A 17,502-nucleotide genomic window follows, 5' to 3' on the forward strand; every position below is an offset into this window, starting at 1 on the left:
GTCATTCATCTCTCCTCCTGAAATGAAAACCATGTCTCTAAAACACTCACAGTTGTAATAAGTTACGTTTTAACAGGCTAAAAGCGGCTAAAACCGTAATCTGCTACATTTTGGGCCGCAATTGTTCTGTTGTTCCATGTGGTTGTGGCAGGCAGCTCCTAACTCTGCTTAGTGTTGTCTTGCTCCAGTCTCTGTAGCTCAGGGATATTTTTCCCACCCTTCTCTTCTTTTGACTATACTGCTCCAGCTCTCTTTTCATTTGATGTTTTCTCTGTGGTAGTCCCCACCCCCCCACCCCCCAATTTGAACCTATTCATCAGAATGTTAAAAAAAAAAAAAACGACTGAAAAAAATTCTGATTATGAAAATGTCTCTTTCACAAGTTATTTATGTTTATTTGCAATATGTTCCTTTGGATGGCTTCCATTTTGGACCTCCTCAGTACCTTTAGTATAACCACCCCTAATGATGATTTTCCTAATTGATCGTTAAATGGCGGTAGGTAGCTGACGAGCTCATATGCAGAAAGTGTTGTTGACACCCTGCTCTCACTGAAACCTGTTTTGCGGATTACACCTCTTTTGGGAGAAATGTCAATAGCAATTCTCCCCCTTTCTATTAAGCTTTTTGTAGGTGTCAATCTCCTGAAAGTGTTCTCTGGGGTTGGTGAGTGTAGCCGAAGGCCTGTTATGTTACCAGCCTCTAAATGTCAGTCACAAACACTTAGACGCAGGAATACATGCTAACAGATTTTGATGTGCAGTACTTTTTGCATATTGTGTTGCAGGCTATTCTTATGATAAAGAATGGTAGAGAGGAAGTCCCAAAATCCATATGAATGTATTATTCAATAATATCTCTAATTGACTCAAATATAGTCAGTAAGTAGCATATGTTTATGGTAGTTTTACAGTTGTTTGAATTTTGCTATTTGTAGTATGAGCCATGACGAAGCGGTATTGTGTTTGAGGTTTGTTTACAGTGTGTCTCACCAGACATGTGGTCACAGGTAGTGATAATGGCTTTTAATTTCAAAGCCCCACAGGAGTCTTCCCATGAGCCTGTCTGTTGTCTCTGTGGACCACAGAGGAGGAAGCTGCCGTGCCGTGTGTGTATGTGTGTGTGTTGTGAAATAGTGACCACTTAGGTGATTAGCCAGTCAGTTTGTGTGTGTGTATCCCCTGGAGTGCCTTAATGGGGGATTTGGGCTGGTGAGAGAAACACAACAGTCACCCCACAGCAGCAGAGTGAGGAGAGGAAAGGAGAGAGGAGAGGAGAGGGGAGAGGAGAGAGGAGAGGAGAGAGGAAAGGAGAGAGGAGAGGGGAGAGAGGAGAGGAGAGAGGAAAGGAAAGGAGAGAGGAGAGGAAAGGAAGGGAGAGAGGAGAATCGGTGCCCAAAAATACAGATTTCTGATTGTTATGAAAACTTGAAATCGGCCCTAATTAATCGGCCATTCCGTTTAATCGGTCGACCTATACTTTCAACATGGCACTGTCATAAGATGGCACCTTTCCAACAAGCCAGTTTGCCCTGCTAGAGCTGCCCCGGTCAACTGTAAGTGCTGTTATAGTAAAGTGAAAAAGTCTCGGAGCAAGAAAGGCTCAGTCTCGAAGTGGTAGGCCACACAAGCTCACAGAACAGGGCCCCTGACTGCTGAAGCCGTCTGTCGTTGGTTGCAGCACTCCCTACCAAGTTTTAAACTACCTCTGGAAGCAACGTCAGCACAATGGCTGTTCGTCAGGAGCTTCATAAAATGGATTTTCATTTTCACAAGCCTAATATCACCATGCACAATGCCAAGCTTTGGCTGGAGTGGTGTAAAGCTCGCCGGCATTGGACTCTGGAGCAGTGGAAACGTGTTCTCTGGAGTGATGAATCACGCTTCACCATCTGGCAGGCTGACAGACAAATATGGGTTTGGTGGATGCCAGGAGAAAGCTTCCTGCCCCAGTGCATAGTGCCAGCTGTAAAGATTGGTGGAAGAGGAATAATGTTCTGGGGCTGTTTGTCACGGTTCGGGTTAGGCCCCTTCGTTCCATTGAAGGGAAATCTTAACTAGAGGTCGATCGATTAGGATTTTTCAACGCCGATACCGATTATTGGAGGACCAAAAAAGCCGATACCGATTAATCGGCCCATTTTAATTTATTTATTTGTAATAAAGACAATTACAACAATACTGAATTAACACTTATTTTAACCTAATAAAATACATCAATAAAATCAATTTAGCCTCAAGTAAATAATGAAACATGTTCAATTTGGTTTAAAAAATGCAAAAACAAAGTGTTGGAGAAGAAAGTAAAAGTGCAATATGTGCTATGTAAGAAAGCTAACGTTTCAGTTCCTTGCTCAGAACATAATGAAAGCTGGTGGTTCCTTTTAACATGAGTCTTCAATATTCCCAGGTAAGACGTTTTAGGTTGTACTTATTATAGGAATTATAGGACTATTTCCCTCTATACCATTTGTATTTCATTAACCTTTGACTATTAGATGTTCCTATAGGCACTTTAGTATTGCCAGTGTAACAGTATAGCTTCCGTCCCTCTCCTCGCTCCTCCCTGGGCTCGAACCAGCAACACAACGACAACAGCCACCATCGAAGCAGCGTTACCCATGCAGAGCAAGGGGAACAACTACTAGAAGGCTCAGAGCGAGTGACGTTTGAAACTCTATTAGTGTGCGCTAACTAGCTAGCCATTTCACTTCGGCTACACCAGCCTCATCTCGGCAGTTGATAGGCTTGAAGTCATAAACAGAGCAATGCTTGACGCACAAGGAAGAGCTGCTGGCAAAACGCACGAAAGTGCTGTTTGAATGAATGTTTACGCGCCTGCTTCTGCCTACTACCGCTCAGTCAGATACTTAGATACTTGTATGCTTGTATACTCAGTCAGATTATATGCAACGCAGGACACGCTAGATAATATCTAGTAATATCATCAACCATATGTAGTTAACTAGTGATTATGATTAATTGTTTTTTGTAAGATAAGTTTAATGCTAGCTAGTAACTTACCTTGGCTTACTGCATTTGCGTAACAGGCAGTCTCCTTGTGGAGTGCAACGAGAGAGAAGCAGGTTGATATTGCGTTGGACTAGTTAATTGTAAGGTTGCAAGAGCTGACAAGGTGAAAATCTGTCGTTCTGCCCCTGAACAAGGCAGTTAACCCACCGTTCCTAGGCTGTCATTGAAAATAAGAACATGTTCTTAACTGACTTGCCTAGTTAAATAAAGGTATATAAATAAAATAAAAATATATATATATATTTTTTTTAAATCGGCAAATCGGTGCACAAAAATACCGATTTCCGATTGTTATGAAAACTTGAAATCGGCCCTAATTAATCGGCCATTCCGAATAATCGGCCGACCTCTAATCTTAACGCTGTAGCATACAATGACATTGTAGACAATTCTGTGCTTCCAACTTTGTGGCAACAGTTTGGGGAAGGCCCTTTCCTGTTTCAGCATGACAATGCCCCCGTGCATAAAGCAAGTTCCATAAAGAAGTTGTTTGTCGAGATCGGTGTGGAAGAACTTGATTGGCCTGCACAGAGCCCTGACTTCAACCCCATCGAACGAATTGGAACGCTGATTGCGAGCCAGGCCTAATCGCCCAACATCAGTGCCTGACCTCACTAATGTTCTTGTGGCTGAGTGGAAGCAAGTCCCCGCAGCAATGTTCCAACATCTAGTGGAACGTCTTTAGAAGAGTGGAGGCTGGTATAACAGCAAAGTGGGGACCAACTCCATATTAATGCCCATGACTTTGGAATGAGATGTCCGGCGAGCATGTGTCCACATACTTTTGGTCATGTAGTGTATGTTTGTCTCTTTGTGATTTAAAGGCTATTTGTGTCTGTCTCTGTGTGATTTAAAGGCTATCTCTGCCTGTCTCTGTGTGATTTAAAGGCTATCTCTGCCTGTCTCTGTGTGATTTAAAGGCTATCTCTGCCTGTCTGTGTGATTTAAAGGCTATCTCTGCCTGTCTCTGTGTGATTTAAAGGCTATCTCTGCCTGTCTGTGTGATTTAAATGATATCTATGCCTGTCGCTGTGTGATTTAAATGGTATCTATGCCTGTGTGATTTACAGTTTTTCTCAATAGCTTTGGCTCAATTCTCAAATGAGAATATATTTTTTCAAAACAATAAGTTCAAATCTCTGAACAATTAGTATCTTGTTAACACCGGATTTGAATTTCTTATTAATTTAAGCAAATGACACATGTTTTGGCACGCGTGCAAAATATTAAGTAAGATTGTCTACAATTTGCACATGGCTGATCAAAACTGATGAGTTGATTCTCAGTAAAATTGTCATTCTCTTCCACAACTTCTAAACATGATTTCACTGTGAACCATCACATGCAAAATTATCTATCCAATGATCAAAATCAGTCAGACATACAGGTATATTCAATAAATATCAATGACATGGAATGTTTGTAAGGTCTGCTAAATTGGCAAATTACCCGCCAGGTGACATAGTAATAAAATAGGAATCACAATCTTACAAATCAACCAATCAAGTTTGGAAGCATATATATGGAGCTTGCACACAGCACAATCACTACCATTTGTGAACATGGAGGAACATCACAACTCTGAACAGTAGCTACATGCTCGTGGAAGAGAAATAAGAAGATGTGTAAGAATGCGTGGTGGTGGTGTTAGGGGAAGACATAAAAGAGGAAGAGGTAGAAGGCATAGAGTAAGAGTCCCTGATGAAATCAGCCACAATTGTGGTCCACAATGGAAGAGGCTGGTCAGAGAGTACAGCCTAACAGGTCCACAGTGTTATAAACCATGGTCTGACAATGGAAGAGGCTGGTCGGAGAGTACAGCCTAATGTCAACAGGTCCACAGTGTTATAAACCATGGTATGACAATGGAAGAGGCTGGTCAGAGAGTACAGCCTAATGTAAACAGATCCACAGTGTTATAAACCATGATCTGACAACGGAAGAGGCTGGTCAGAGAGTACAGCCTAACAGGTCCACAGTGTTATAAACCATAGTCTGACAATGGAAGAGGCTGGTTGGAGAGTACAGCCTAATGTAAACAGGTCCACAGTGTTATAAACCATGGTCTGACAATGGAAGAGGCTGGTTGGAGAGTACAGCCTAATGTAAACAGGTCCACAGTGTCATCAATTGTGCAAACATTCCGTAGGGAAAACAGGTAAATATGTACTTGTTCTTTACTTTTGTTACAGCATCTCATTCACAACAATACAGCAACTATTGTAAAGGTAAATGCAAGTCTGAAAATCACAATGTACTGTAAGATATTTATGCGGAATATACAGTAATACAGTAATACAGTAATACAATAATACAGCACAATTTGAATACAATACACTATCTGTAACATGATCTCTTTGTGAATTCTACATGTCATATATAGGACTGCACAACGACCTCATGCTGATGGCAGAGCAGCTCTACATGTCATATATAGGACTACACAACGACCTCTACATGTCATATATAGGACTGCACAACGACCTCATGCTGGTGGCAGAGCAGCTCTACATGTCATATATAGGACTGCACAATGACCTCATGCTGATGACAGAGCAGCTCTACATGTCATATATAGGACTACACAACGACCTCTACATGTCATATATAGGACTGCACAACGACCTCATGCTGGTGGCAGAGCAGCTCTACATGTCATATATAGGACTGCACAATGACCTCATGCTGGTGGCAGAGCAGCTCTACATGTCATATATAGGACTGCACAACGACATCATGTTGATGACAGAGCAGCTCTACATGTCATATATAGGACTGCACAATGACCTCATGCTGGTGGCATAGCAGGGTATCTATGCCTGTCTCTGTGTGATTTAAAGGGTATCTATGCCTGTCTCTGTGATTTAAAGGGCGTCTGTGTGATTTAAAGGGCGTCTGTGTGATTTAAAGGGCGTCTGTGTGATTTAAAGGGCGTCTGTGTGATTTAAAGGGCGTCTGTGTGATTTAAAGGGTATCTGTGTGATTTAGAGGGTATCTGTGTGATTTAGAGGGTATCTGTGTGATTTAAAGGGTATCTGTGTGATTTAAAGGGTATCTATGTGATTTAAAGGGTATCTGTGTGATTTAAAGGGTATCTATGCCTGTCTCTGTGTGATTTAAAGGGTATCTGTGATTTAAAGGGTATCTGTGTGATTTAAAGGGTATCTGTGTGATTTAAAGGGTATCTATGCCTGTCTCTGTGATTTAAAGGGTGTTTGTGTGATTTAAAGGGCGTCTGTGTGATTTAAAGGGTATCTGTGTGATTTAGAGGGTATCTGTGTGATTTAGAGGGTATCTGTGTGATTTAAAGGGTATCTGTGTGATTTAAAGGGTATCTATGTGATTTAAAGGGTATCTGTGTGATTTAAAGGGTATCTATGTGATTTAAAGGGTATCTGTGTGATTTAAAGGGTATCTATGTGATTTAAAGGGTATCTGTGTGATTTAAAGGGTATCTGTGTGATTTAAAGGGTATCTGTGTGATTTAAAGGGTATCTATGTGATTTAAAGGGTATCTGTGTGATTTAAAGGGTATCTGTGTGATTTAAAGGGTATCTGTGTGATTTAGAGGGTATCTGTGTGATTTAAAGGGTATCTGTGTGATTTAAAGGGTATCTGTGTGATTTAAAGGGTATCTATGTGATTTAAAGGGTATCTGTGTGATTTAAAGGGTATCTATGTGATTTAAAGGGTATCTGTATGATTTAAAGGGTATCTGTGTGATTTAAAGGGTATCTATGTGATTTAAAGGGTATCTATGTGATTTAAAGGGTATCTGTGTGATTTAGAGGGTATCTGTGTGATTTAAAGGGTATCTATGTGATTTAAAGGGTATCTGTGTGATTTAAAGGGTATCTATGTGATTTAAAGGGTATCTGTGTGATTTAAAGGGTATCTATGTGATTTAAAGGGTATCTGTCATTCACCAGGTTTCCATCAAACCTTTTTAATGCGAGTAAATAATGTTGGATAAAAATATTTAATGACAGGCCTCATAGAAACAGAACATTTTTCGGTAAAGTTTCCAAATATCAACAAAACTGTTATACAAGGTTGGATCTTTTTGTGTCTGTAAAATTAATTATGCGAGGAATGTCGGTGGAAATGCTTTTATGCTCAAATATTGATATAATAACAATGATATCAAAGTTAACTTGGAGTCATGCGATGACATGGTGTGTGGTCCTCCCACTACGACTCGTCAGGAAAGCATGCAGTTTATTAGGCTACAGATGAAATAAGTTATGAACTTCACAGGGTGGTGAAAGTGCACGGTGATGAGCTTGATGCTCCTTTCAATACATATCAAGGGTCTTATTCTGGTGACATGGTGATTGATGCTTTGCTGTCGTTTGACAATTATAAATAATCTCGCTCTTTTGTCCATAATAATAATCTCATGTAGGCTACATGTGCGCTCTAGCCAAGCACACAGATATAGCTGTTGGCTAGAGTACAAGTGCCAATACCAGAATGGGCTCATTCTCTATATAACGCAGATTTTTTGTGAAAACCATCAGTAGAGTTGAAAAAGCAATAGAAACCGATTTAACTTGTATTTTTTATACGCTACATGGGAATTTATCCACAAAGGGCATTTTTATGTCACACGCAGCCTTTTATCTGAAACAAGTCAATTTGATGGAAACACATCTCTGTTTGGAAAATGCGTGTATTTTTTTAATGCGGATTTTAGACTATTCACATGAAAATCTGTCACCAATTGGATGGAAACTTAGCTTATGGCTGTCTCTATGTGATGCCAAGGGTATCTATGACTGTCACTGTGTGATAGAAAGGGTCTATTTTTTTTATTTAAAAGGTATCTGTAATTTAAAGGATATATGTGTGATTTAAATGGTATTTTGAATTGAATTGAATTTATTTTGGGTAACAGACATATACAATAAAATGTTCAATGTGGATCCAGAGGATATCACTTGAAAGTATTAATTAAAACGCTTGTTTCCACAGTGGTCCTCGATGGTAAAAACAATAACACAGATAATGATTAAAAGGCAAGACAAAATTACAAACAACCATAAATATATTCATTTATATTGACATCCTAAAAGGTGACACTATTCACTGCACTTCTCCCTAACCTTAAAAATCAACCATATTCATTTCACGTTAAAACAATCTATTAATTGCACATTTGAATGATTTAAAGGGTATCTGTGTGATTTAGAGGGTATCTGTGTGATTTAGAGGGTATCTGTGTGATTTAGAGGGTATCTGTGTGATTTAAAGGCTATCTATGAGTCATGAGGAAGGATGAGTCAAATCCTCTTTGTGACCTCTACTATGTGGGTTAGGCCCTGTACATAGTGTTTGTGCCCGCATGTGTGTGTATCTGTCTCTATTTGTGTGTGTATCTGTCTATGTACATGTATGTGTGCTATGTGTGTGTATGTATCTGTCTTTGTGTGTTGTTAATCTGTGTGTGTGTGTTCCTCTGTCTCCTCCCCAGGAGATGCAGCTGGAGCATGCGCGGCAGGCCTTTGTTCAGAGGGACAAGGACCACAGCGGCTCCATCTCCGCCCTGGACTTCAGGGACATCATGGTCACCATCCGGCCCCACATGCTCACACCCTTTGTGGAGGAGAGCCTGGTGGCGGTGGGTCTGGCTTTCTGGTTCTCTGCTTCTCCTCCCTCTCTCCCTCTATCCTTCTCCTAACGTGACACAAAGACACGGCGTATGGAACCTCAAACCTCTCTGACAACAAACCAGGCAGTTAAATATCTCTCTCTCTCACACCCATACAAACACACACACACACTCACACATGTCTGTTTTGGTGTCCTCATTTTTTCTCTCTCTTATGTGAGGAAATAATTTTCTCACAATTGTGGTATTACATGTATGAATGGTATGTTTGTGTGAGTAATTAAGTATGTACAGTACCAGTCAAAAGTTTGGACACACCTACTCATTCAAGGGTTTTTCTTTATATTTACTATTTCCTACATTGTAGAATAATAGGGAAGACATCAAAACTATGAAATAACACATATGGAATCATGTAGTAACCAAAATAGTGTTAAACAAATCAACATATATTTTAGATTCTTCAAAGTAGCCACCTTTTGCCTTGATGACAGCTTTGCACACTCTTGGCATTCTCTCAACCAGCTTCACGAGGAATGCTTTTCCAACAGTCTTGTAAAGACTTCCCACATTTGCTGAGCACTTTTTGGCTGATTTTCCTTCACTCTGCAGTCCAACTCATCCCAAATTGGGTTGAGGTCGGTTGATTGTGGAGGCCAGGTCATCTGATGCAGCACTCCATCACTCTCCTTCTTGGTCAAATAGCCATTACACAGTCTGGAGGTGTGTTGGGTCATTGTCCTGTTGAAAAACAAATGTTAGTCCCACTAAGCGCAAACCAGATAGGATGGTGTATCACTGCAGAATGGTGTGGTAGCCATGCTGGTTAAGTGTGCCTTGAATTCTAAATAAATCACAGACAGTGTAACCAGCAAAGCACCCCCACAGCATCACACCTCCTCCTCCGTGTTTCACGGTGGGAACCACACATGCTGAGATCATCCGTTCACCTACTCACAAAGACACGGCGTATGGAACCAAAAATCTCTAATTTGGACTCATGAGGTCTAATGTCCATTGTTCTTGTTTCTTGACCCAACCAAGTCTCTTCTTCTTATTGGTGTCCTTTTGTAGTGTTTTTTTTGCAGCAATTCGACCATGAAGGCTGTATTCACACAGTCTCCTCTGAACAGTTAATGTAGTGTAGATGTCTGTTACTTGAACTCTGTGAAGCATTTATTTGGGCTGCAATCTGAGGCTGGTAACTCGAATGAACTTATCCTCTGCAGCAAAGGTAACTCTGGGTCTTCATTTCCTGTGGCGGTCCTCATTAAAGCCAGTTTCATCATAGCGCTTGATCGTTTTTGCGACTACACTTTCAAAGTTCTTGACATGTTCCGCATTGACTGATCTTCATGACTTAAAGTAATGATGGACTGTCTTTCTCTTTGCTTATTTGAACTGTTCTTGCCATAATATGTACATGGTATTTTACCAAATAGGGCTATCTTCTGTATACCACCCCTAACTTGTCACAACACAACTGATTGGCTCAAAGCATTAAGAAGGAAAGAAATTCCACAAAGGAACTTTTAACAGGGCACTCCTGTTAATTGAAATGCATTCATGACTACCTCATGAAGCTGTTTGAGAGAATGCCAAGAGTGTGCAAAGCTGTCATCAAGGCAAAGGGTGGCAATTTTGAAGAATCTAAAACATGAAATATATTTGGATTTGTTTAACACTTTTTTGGTTACTACATGATTCCATATGTGTTATTTCATAGTTTTGAAGTTTTCACTATTATTCTACAATGTAGAAAATAGTAAAATTAAGAAAAACGTTTGAATGACTAGGTGTGTCCAAACCTTTGACTGGTACTGTATGTCTCACATGTCACTGGTTGTGTGTGTCTCCCTCCATGTCTAGCCTGTTTTATAAACACCTAGTGAACTCTGTCATTTTTCCCACAATGTTTACCAGACATCTCTGGGTCCATGTTAGTAAACACACACTCACTTCCATTACAGACTCATTAAACACAAGGCTGTATGTGGAACCAAACCTACACACTCTATACACTCTAAACACACTACATACTCTATAAACTCTACACACAATCTACACACTACACACACTCTACACACACTCCACACTACACACACTACATACTCTATAAACTCTACACACACTACATACTCTATAAACTCTACACACACTCTACACACACTCTACACACCACACACATGCTCTACACACACTCTACACACACTACATACTCTATCAACTCTACACACACTCTACACACACTCTACATACTACACACACTACATACTCTATGAACTCTACACACACTACACACACTCTACACACTACACACTCTATAAACTCTACACACACTACATACTCTATAAACTCTACACACACTCTACACACACTCTACACACTACACACACTACATACTCTATCAACTCTACACATTCTACATACTCTATAAACTCTACACACACTACATACTCTATAAACTCTACACACAATCTACACACTACACACACTCTACACACACTCCACACTACACACACTACATACTCTATAAACTCTACACACACTACATACTCTATAAACTCTACACACACTCTACACACACTCTACACACCACACACATGCTCTACACACACTCTACACACACTACATACTCTATCAACTCTACACACACTCTACACACACTCTACATACTACACACACTACATACTCTATGAACTCTACACACACTACACACACTCTACACACTACACACTCTATAAACTCTACACACACTACATACTCTATAAACTCTACACACACTCTACACACACTATACACACTACACACACTACATACTCTATCAACTCTACACATTCTACATACTCTATAAACTCTACACACACTACATACTCTATAAACTCTACACACACTCTACACACACTCTACACACCACACACATGCTCTACACACACTCTACACACACTACATACTCTATCAACTCTACACACACATTACACACACTCTACATACTACACACACTACATACTCTATGAACTCTACACACACTACACACACTCTACACACTACACACTCTATAAACTCTACACACACACTACATACTCTATAAACTCTACACACACTCTACACACACTACATACTACACACACTACATACTCTATCAACTCTACACATTCTACATACTCTATAAACTCTACACACACTACATACTCTATAAACTCTACACACACTCTACACACACTCTACACACCACACACATGCTCTACACACACTCTACACACACTACATACTCTATCAACTCTACACACACATTACACACACTCTACATACTACACACACTACATACTCTATGAACTCTACACACACTACACACACTCTACACACTACACACTCTATAAACTCTACACACACACTACATACTCTATAAACTCTACACACACTCTACACACACTACATACTACACACACTACATACTCTATCAACTCTACACATTCTACATACTCTATAAACTCTACACACACTACATACTCTATAAACTCTACACACACTCTACACACACTCTACACACCACACACATGCTCTACACACACTCTACACACACTACATACTCTATTAACTCTACACACACATTACACACACTCTACATACTACACACACTACATACTCTATGAACTCTACACACACTACACACACTCTACACACTACACACTCTATAAACTCTACACACACACTACATACTCTATAAACTCTACACACACTCTACACACACTCTACATACTACACACACTACATACTCTATCAACTCTACACACACTCTACACACTACACACACTACACAATCTATAGACTACACAAACTCTACACACACTCTACACACTACACACATTACATACTCTATAAACTCTACACACAATCTACACACTACACACACACTCTACACACACTCTACACATTCTACAAACACACACACTACACACACACTACACACTCTACACACACTACACACTCTAAACACACACTACGCACTCTACACTCTACACACACACTACACACACACTACACACTCTACACACACTCTACACACTACACCCACTACTCACACTCTACACACAATCTATAGACTCTACACACACTACATACTCTATACACTCTACACACACACTATACACACTACACACACTCTACATGCACACTATACCCACTACACACACTCTACACACACTACACAATCTATATACTCTACACACACTCTAAACACACTCTACACACACTACACACACGACATACTCTACACACTACACACTCTACATACACTACACACACTCTACACACACTCTACATACACTACACTCTACACACTCTACACACACTACACACTACATACACTACACACACTCTACACACTCTACATACTCTACACACACTACACACACTATACACTCTACATACACTAGACACATTCTACACACTCTACACCCACTACACACTCTACATACACTACACACTCTACACACACTCTACATACACTACACTCTACACACTCTACACACACTACACACTCTTCATACACTACACACACTCTACACACTCTACACACTCTACATACACTACACACTCTACACACACTACACACACTCTACACACTCTACACACACTACACACTGTACATACACTACACACTCTACACACTCTATACACACACTACACACTCTATACACACACACACTACACACTACACACTCTACACACTACACACTCTACACACTACACACACTACACACTCTACATACACTACACACACTCTACACACACTACACCCACTCTACACACACTACACCCACTACACACTCTACACTCTACACACACTCTACACTCTACACACACACTACACCCTCTACACACAAACTACACACACACTACAAACTACACACACACTACACACTCTACACTCTACACCCACTACACACACTACACACACTACACACTCTACACTCTACACACACTCTACACATTCTACACACTCTAAACACTCTACACATACTACATACTCTATAAACTCTACACACACTCTACACACACTACACACACTCTACACACTCTACACACTCTACACACTCTACACACTGTACATACACTACACACTCTACACACTCTATACACACACTACACACTCTATACACACACTCTACACACTACACACTCTACACGCTACACACTCTACACACTACACACACTACACACTCTACATACACTACACACACTCTACACACACTACACCCACTACACACTCTACACTCTACACACACACTACACCCTCTACACTACACCCTCTACACACAAACTAGACACACACTACAAACTCTACACACACACTACACACTCTACACTCTACACCCACTACACACACTACACCCACTACACACACTACACACTCTACACACACTCTACACACTCTAAACACTCTACACACACTACATACTCTATAAACTCTACACACACTCTACACACACTACACACACTCTACACACACTCTACACACTCTACACACACTACACACTCTACACACACTATACGCACACTACACACACTACACACACTACACACTCTACACACTACACACTATACACACACTACACACTCTACACACTACACACACTACACACACTACACATTCTACATACACACTACACACTCTACACACTCTACACACACTCTAAACACACTACACACACTACACACTTTACACACACTATACACACTCTACACCCACTATACACTATACACACACTACACACTCTATACACACACTACACACTCTACACACTACACACACTACACACTACACATTCTACATACTCTATAAACTCTACACACACTACATACTCTATAAACTCTACACACACTCTACACACACTCTACACACTACACACTCTACACACACTACACACTCTACACACTCTACACACACTACACACTCTACACACTCTACACACACTCTACACACTCTACACACACTACACACTCTACACACTCTACACACACTACACACTCTACACACTCTACACACTCTACACACTCTACACACACTACACACTCTACACACACTCTACACACTCTACACACTACACACACTACACACTCTACACCCACTATACACTATACACACACTACACACTCTATACACACACTACACACTCTACACACTACACACTCTACACACTCTACACACTCTACACACTCTACACACTCTACACACTCTACACACACTACACACTCTACACACACTACACACTCTACACACTCTACACACACTACACATTCTACACACACTACACATTCTACACACACTACACACTCTACACACTCTACACACACTCTACACACTCTACACACGCTACACACTCTACACACACTACACACTCTACACACGCTACACACTCTACACACTCTACACACTCTACACACTCTACACACACTACACACTCTATACACTCTACACACACTACACACACTACTCACACTACACACTCTACACACTCTACACACTCTACACACACTCTACACACTCTACACACACTACACACTCTACACACTCTACACACTCTACACACTACACATTCTACATACTCTATAAACTCTACACACACTACATACTCTATAAACTCTACACACACTCTACACACTCTACACACACTACACACTCTACACACTCTACACACACTACACACTCTACACACACTCTACACACTACACACACACACTCCACACACACTCTACACACTCTACACACTCTACACACTCTACACACTCTACACACACTACACACTCTACACACACTCTACACACTACACACACACTCTACCCACACTCTACACACTCTACACACTCTACACACTCTACACACACTACACACTCTATACACACACTACACACTCTACACACTACACACACTACACACTCTACACACTACACCAGGGGTGTCAAACTCAAATACCCAGTGGGCCAAAATGTAAAACCTGAACAGTCAGTCAAGTCACGGGCCAACATTGAACAAATTAACCTTTTAATATGGACCCAAACAAGTTTTGCTTTAACATTGAATATGGAACAAGCATCGCTTATTACCATACAATATATAATTTAATAGTGGAGACATGCAAAATCGAATTTCAAATGAAAAAATACATCAATGGCATTCATTTATTAAATAAATAAAATTTAAATAAAAATTGTATGCCTCTTTTCTATTTGCAGCCTTCTGATTTAAATACCAAAATAAACTTTTTCCACTGGCTAATAATTTTACAAATAAAATGATAATAAATCAATCAACCATTCAAGCCCATGCCTTGTAGCAAGAAAAAGTGCATAAAGAAAACGTTAATTATTGCACACTGGTCTAATCTGATGTGCCCAAGCCAGATACCTGGCATCTCTTCTTGGATGCTAGTTCATCAATGTCTGGGCTCAAGCTCTGAGCTGAAGAAATCCTCAGTATCGAGCGAAGATGTTCATCAGTCAGACGTCTCCTGTGAGTTGTTTTGGTCATCTTCATCGAGGAGAAAAGTTGCTCGCATAGATAAGTGCTGCCGAACATGGAGAGCATCTGAGCAGCTTGGGTGCGGAGCTGAGGCATTGTGTCAGGGATGAACCGTGGAAACTGTGCGGCGCCCACAGCATCATACTTTGACTTCAGCGTGTCGTTGCACTGGAGTTCAATCAGCTCCATTTGGATGTTGGTTGGTGCATTTTCCACATCAACTGCGAAGGGATTACTAAGCAGTTCAAATTTGCATTTCTGGGCATCGAAGTCGGAAAATCGCCGGCTAAACTCAGCGGCGAGAACACTGAGTTTTTCAGCAAACTGTGCGCATGGGAACACGGCGGTAGAGATCTGCGCTTTTATGGATTGGCAGCAGGGAAAATGGCAAGGGTTTCCTTGCAGCATCTGATTCTCCCACAGGCACAGTTTAGTTTTGAAGGCCCTCACTGCAGCGTACATGTCTGTGATGATGCGCCCCCGCCCCTGAAGCTGCAGGTTCAGCGCATCGAGATGGCTCGAGATGTCACAGAGAAAGGCCAGCTCACACAGGAACTTTTGCTCCCGGAGCTCTGCTGTATCCTTCCCTTTGGTTTCCAGGAATTGACATATTTCCTCACGCAGCTCGAAACATCTGTTCAGTACTTTTCCTCTGCTTAGCCATCTCACCTCTGTGTGATACGGCACGTCTGCGTATTCCGAACCACACTCCTCCAGAAAAGATTTAAACTGGCGGTGATTTAGACCTTTGGCTCTTATAAAGTTAACTACCTGTGTTACTGTGGTCATAACATGTTCCATCTTTAGGGCTTTGGCACACAGTGCTTCCTGATGTATGATGCAGTGGTAAACAGTTAGCTCACCTGCACAGTTCTCTTCCCGCATTTTCTCCCGAACCATGCCCACCAGTCCACTCTTTTTACCGCACATCGCTGGCGCACCATCTGTCGTTAATCCAACGAGTTTATCCCACGGCAGCTTTATTTCAGTTACACAGTTGGAAACCTCCTCAAAGATTTCCTTTCCTGTGGTTGTGCCATGCATTGATTTGAATCCTAATAGCTCCTCCGTAACACACAGATTTGAGTCCACTCCACGGATGAAGACTGACAGCTGAGCAGTATCAGATGCGTCGCAGCTCTCATCCACAGCGAGGGAGAACGCAACAAAATCTTTTCCCTTTTCCATCAGCTGGTCATACAGATTGGTGGCAAGATCACATGTGCGATCAGCTACTGTGTTCCTGCTCAGGCTCACGTTTGAAAATGCTTGTTTTTTCTCTGGGCATACGAGGTCACAAACCTTCATCATGCACTTTTTCATGAACTCTCCCTCAT

General features: G+C 41.0%; 1 protein-coding gene across 1 annotated transcript in view; it reads left to right on the forward strand.

The window, feature by feature from the left end:
- Positions 1-17,502, forward strand: part of LOC110488013 (electrogenic aspartate/glutamate antiporter SLC25A13, mitochondrial) — a 115,817-nt gene that overhangs the window by 18,419 nt on the left and 79,896 nt on the right. The window contains 1 exon segment of the mRNA XM_036971473.2: positions 8,506-8,652. Within this exon segment, the coding sequence (XP_036827368.2) occupies positions 8,506-8,652 (147 nt within the window).

The sequence above is a fragment of the Oncorhynchus mykiss genome, chromosome 30 (assembly GCF_057628025.1).
Source record: "Oncorhynchus mykiss isolate SJ-2025 chromosome 30, ASM5762802v1, whole genome shotgun sequence".
NCBI lineage: Eukaryota > Metazoa > Chordata > Actinopteri > Salmoniformes > Salmonidae > Oncorhynchus > Oncorhynchus mykiss.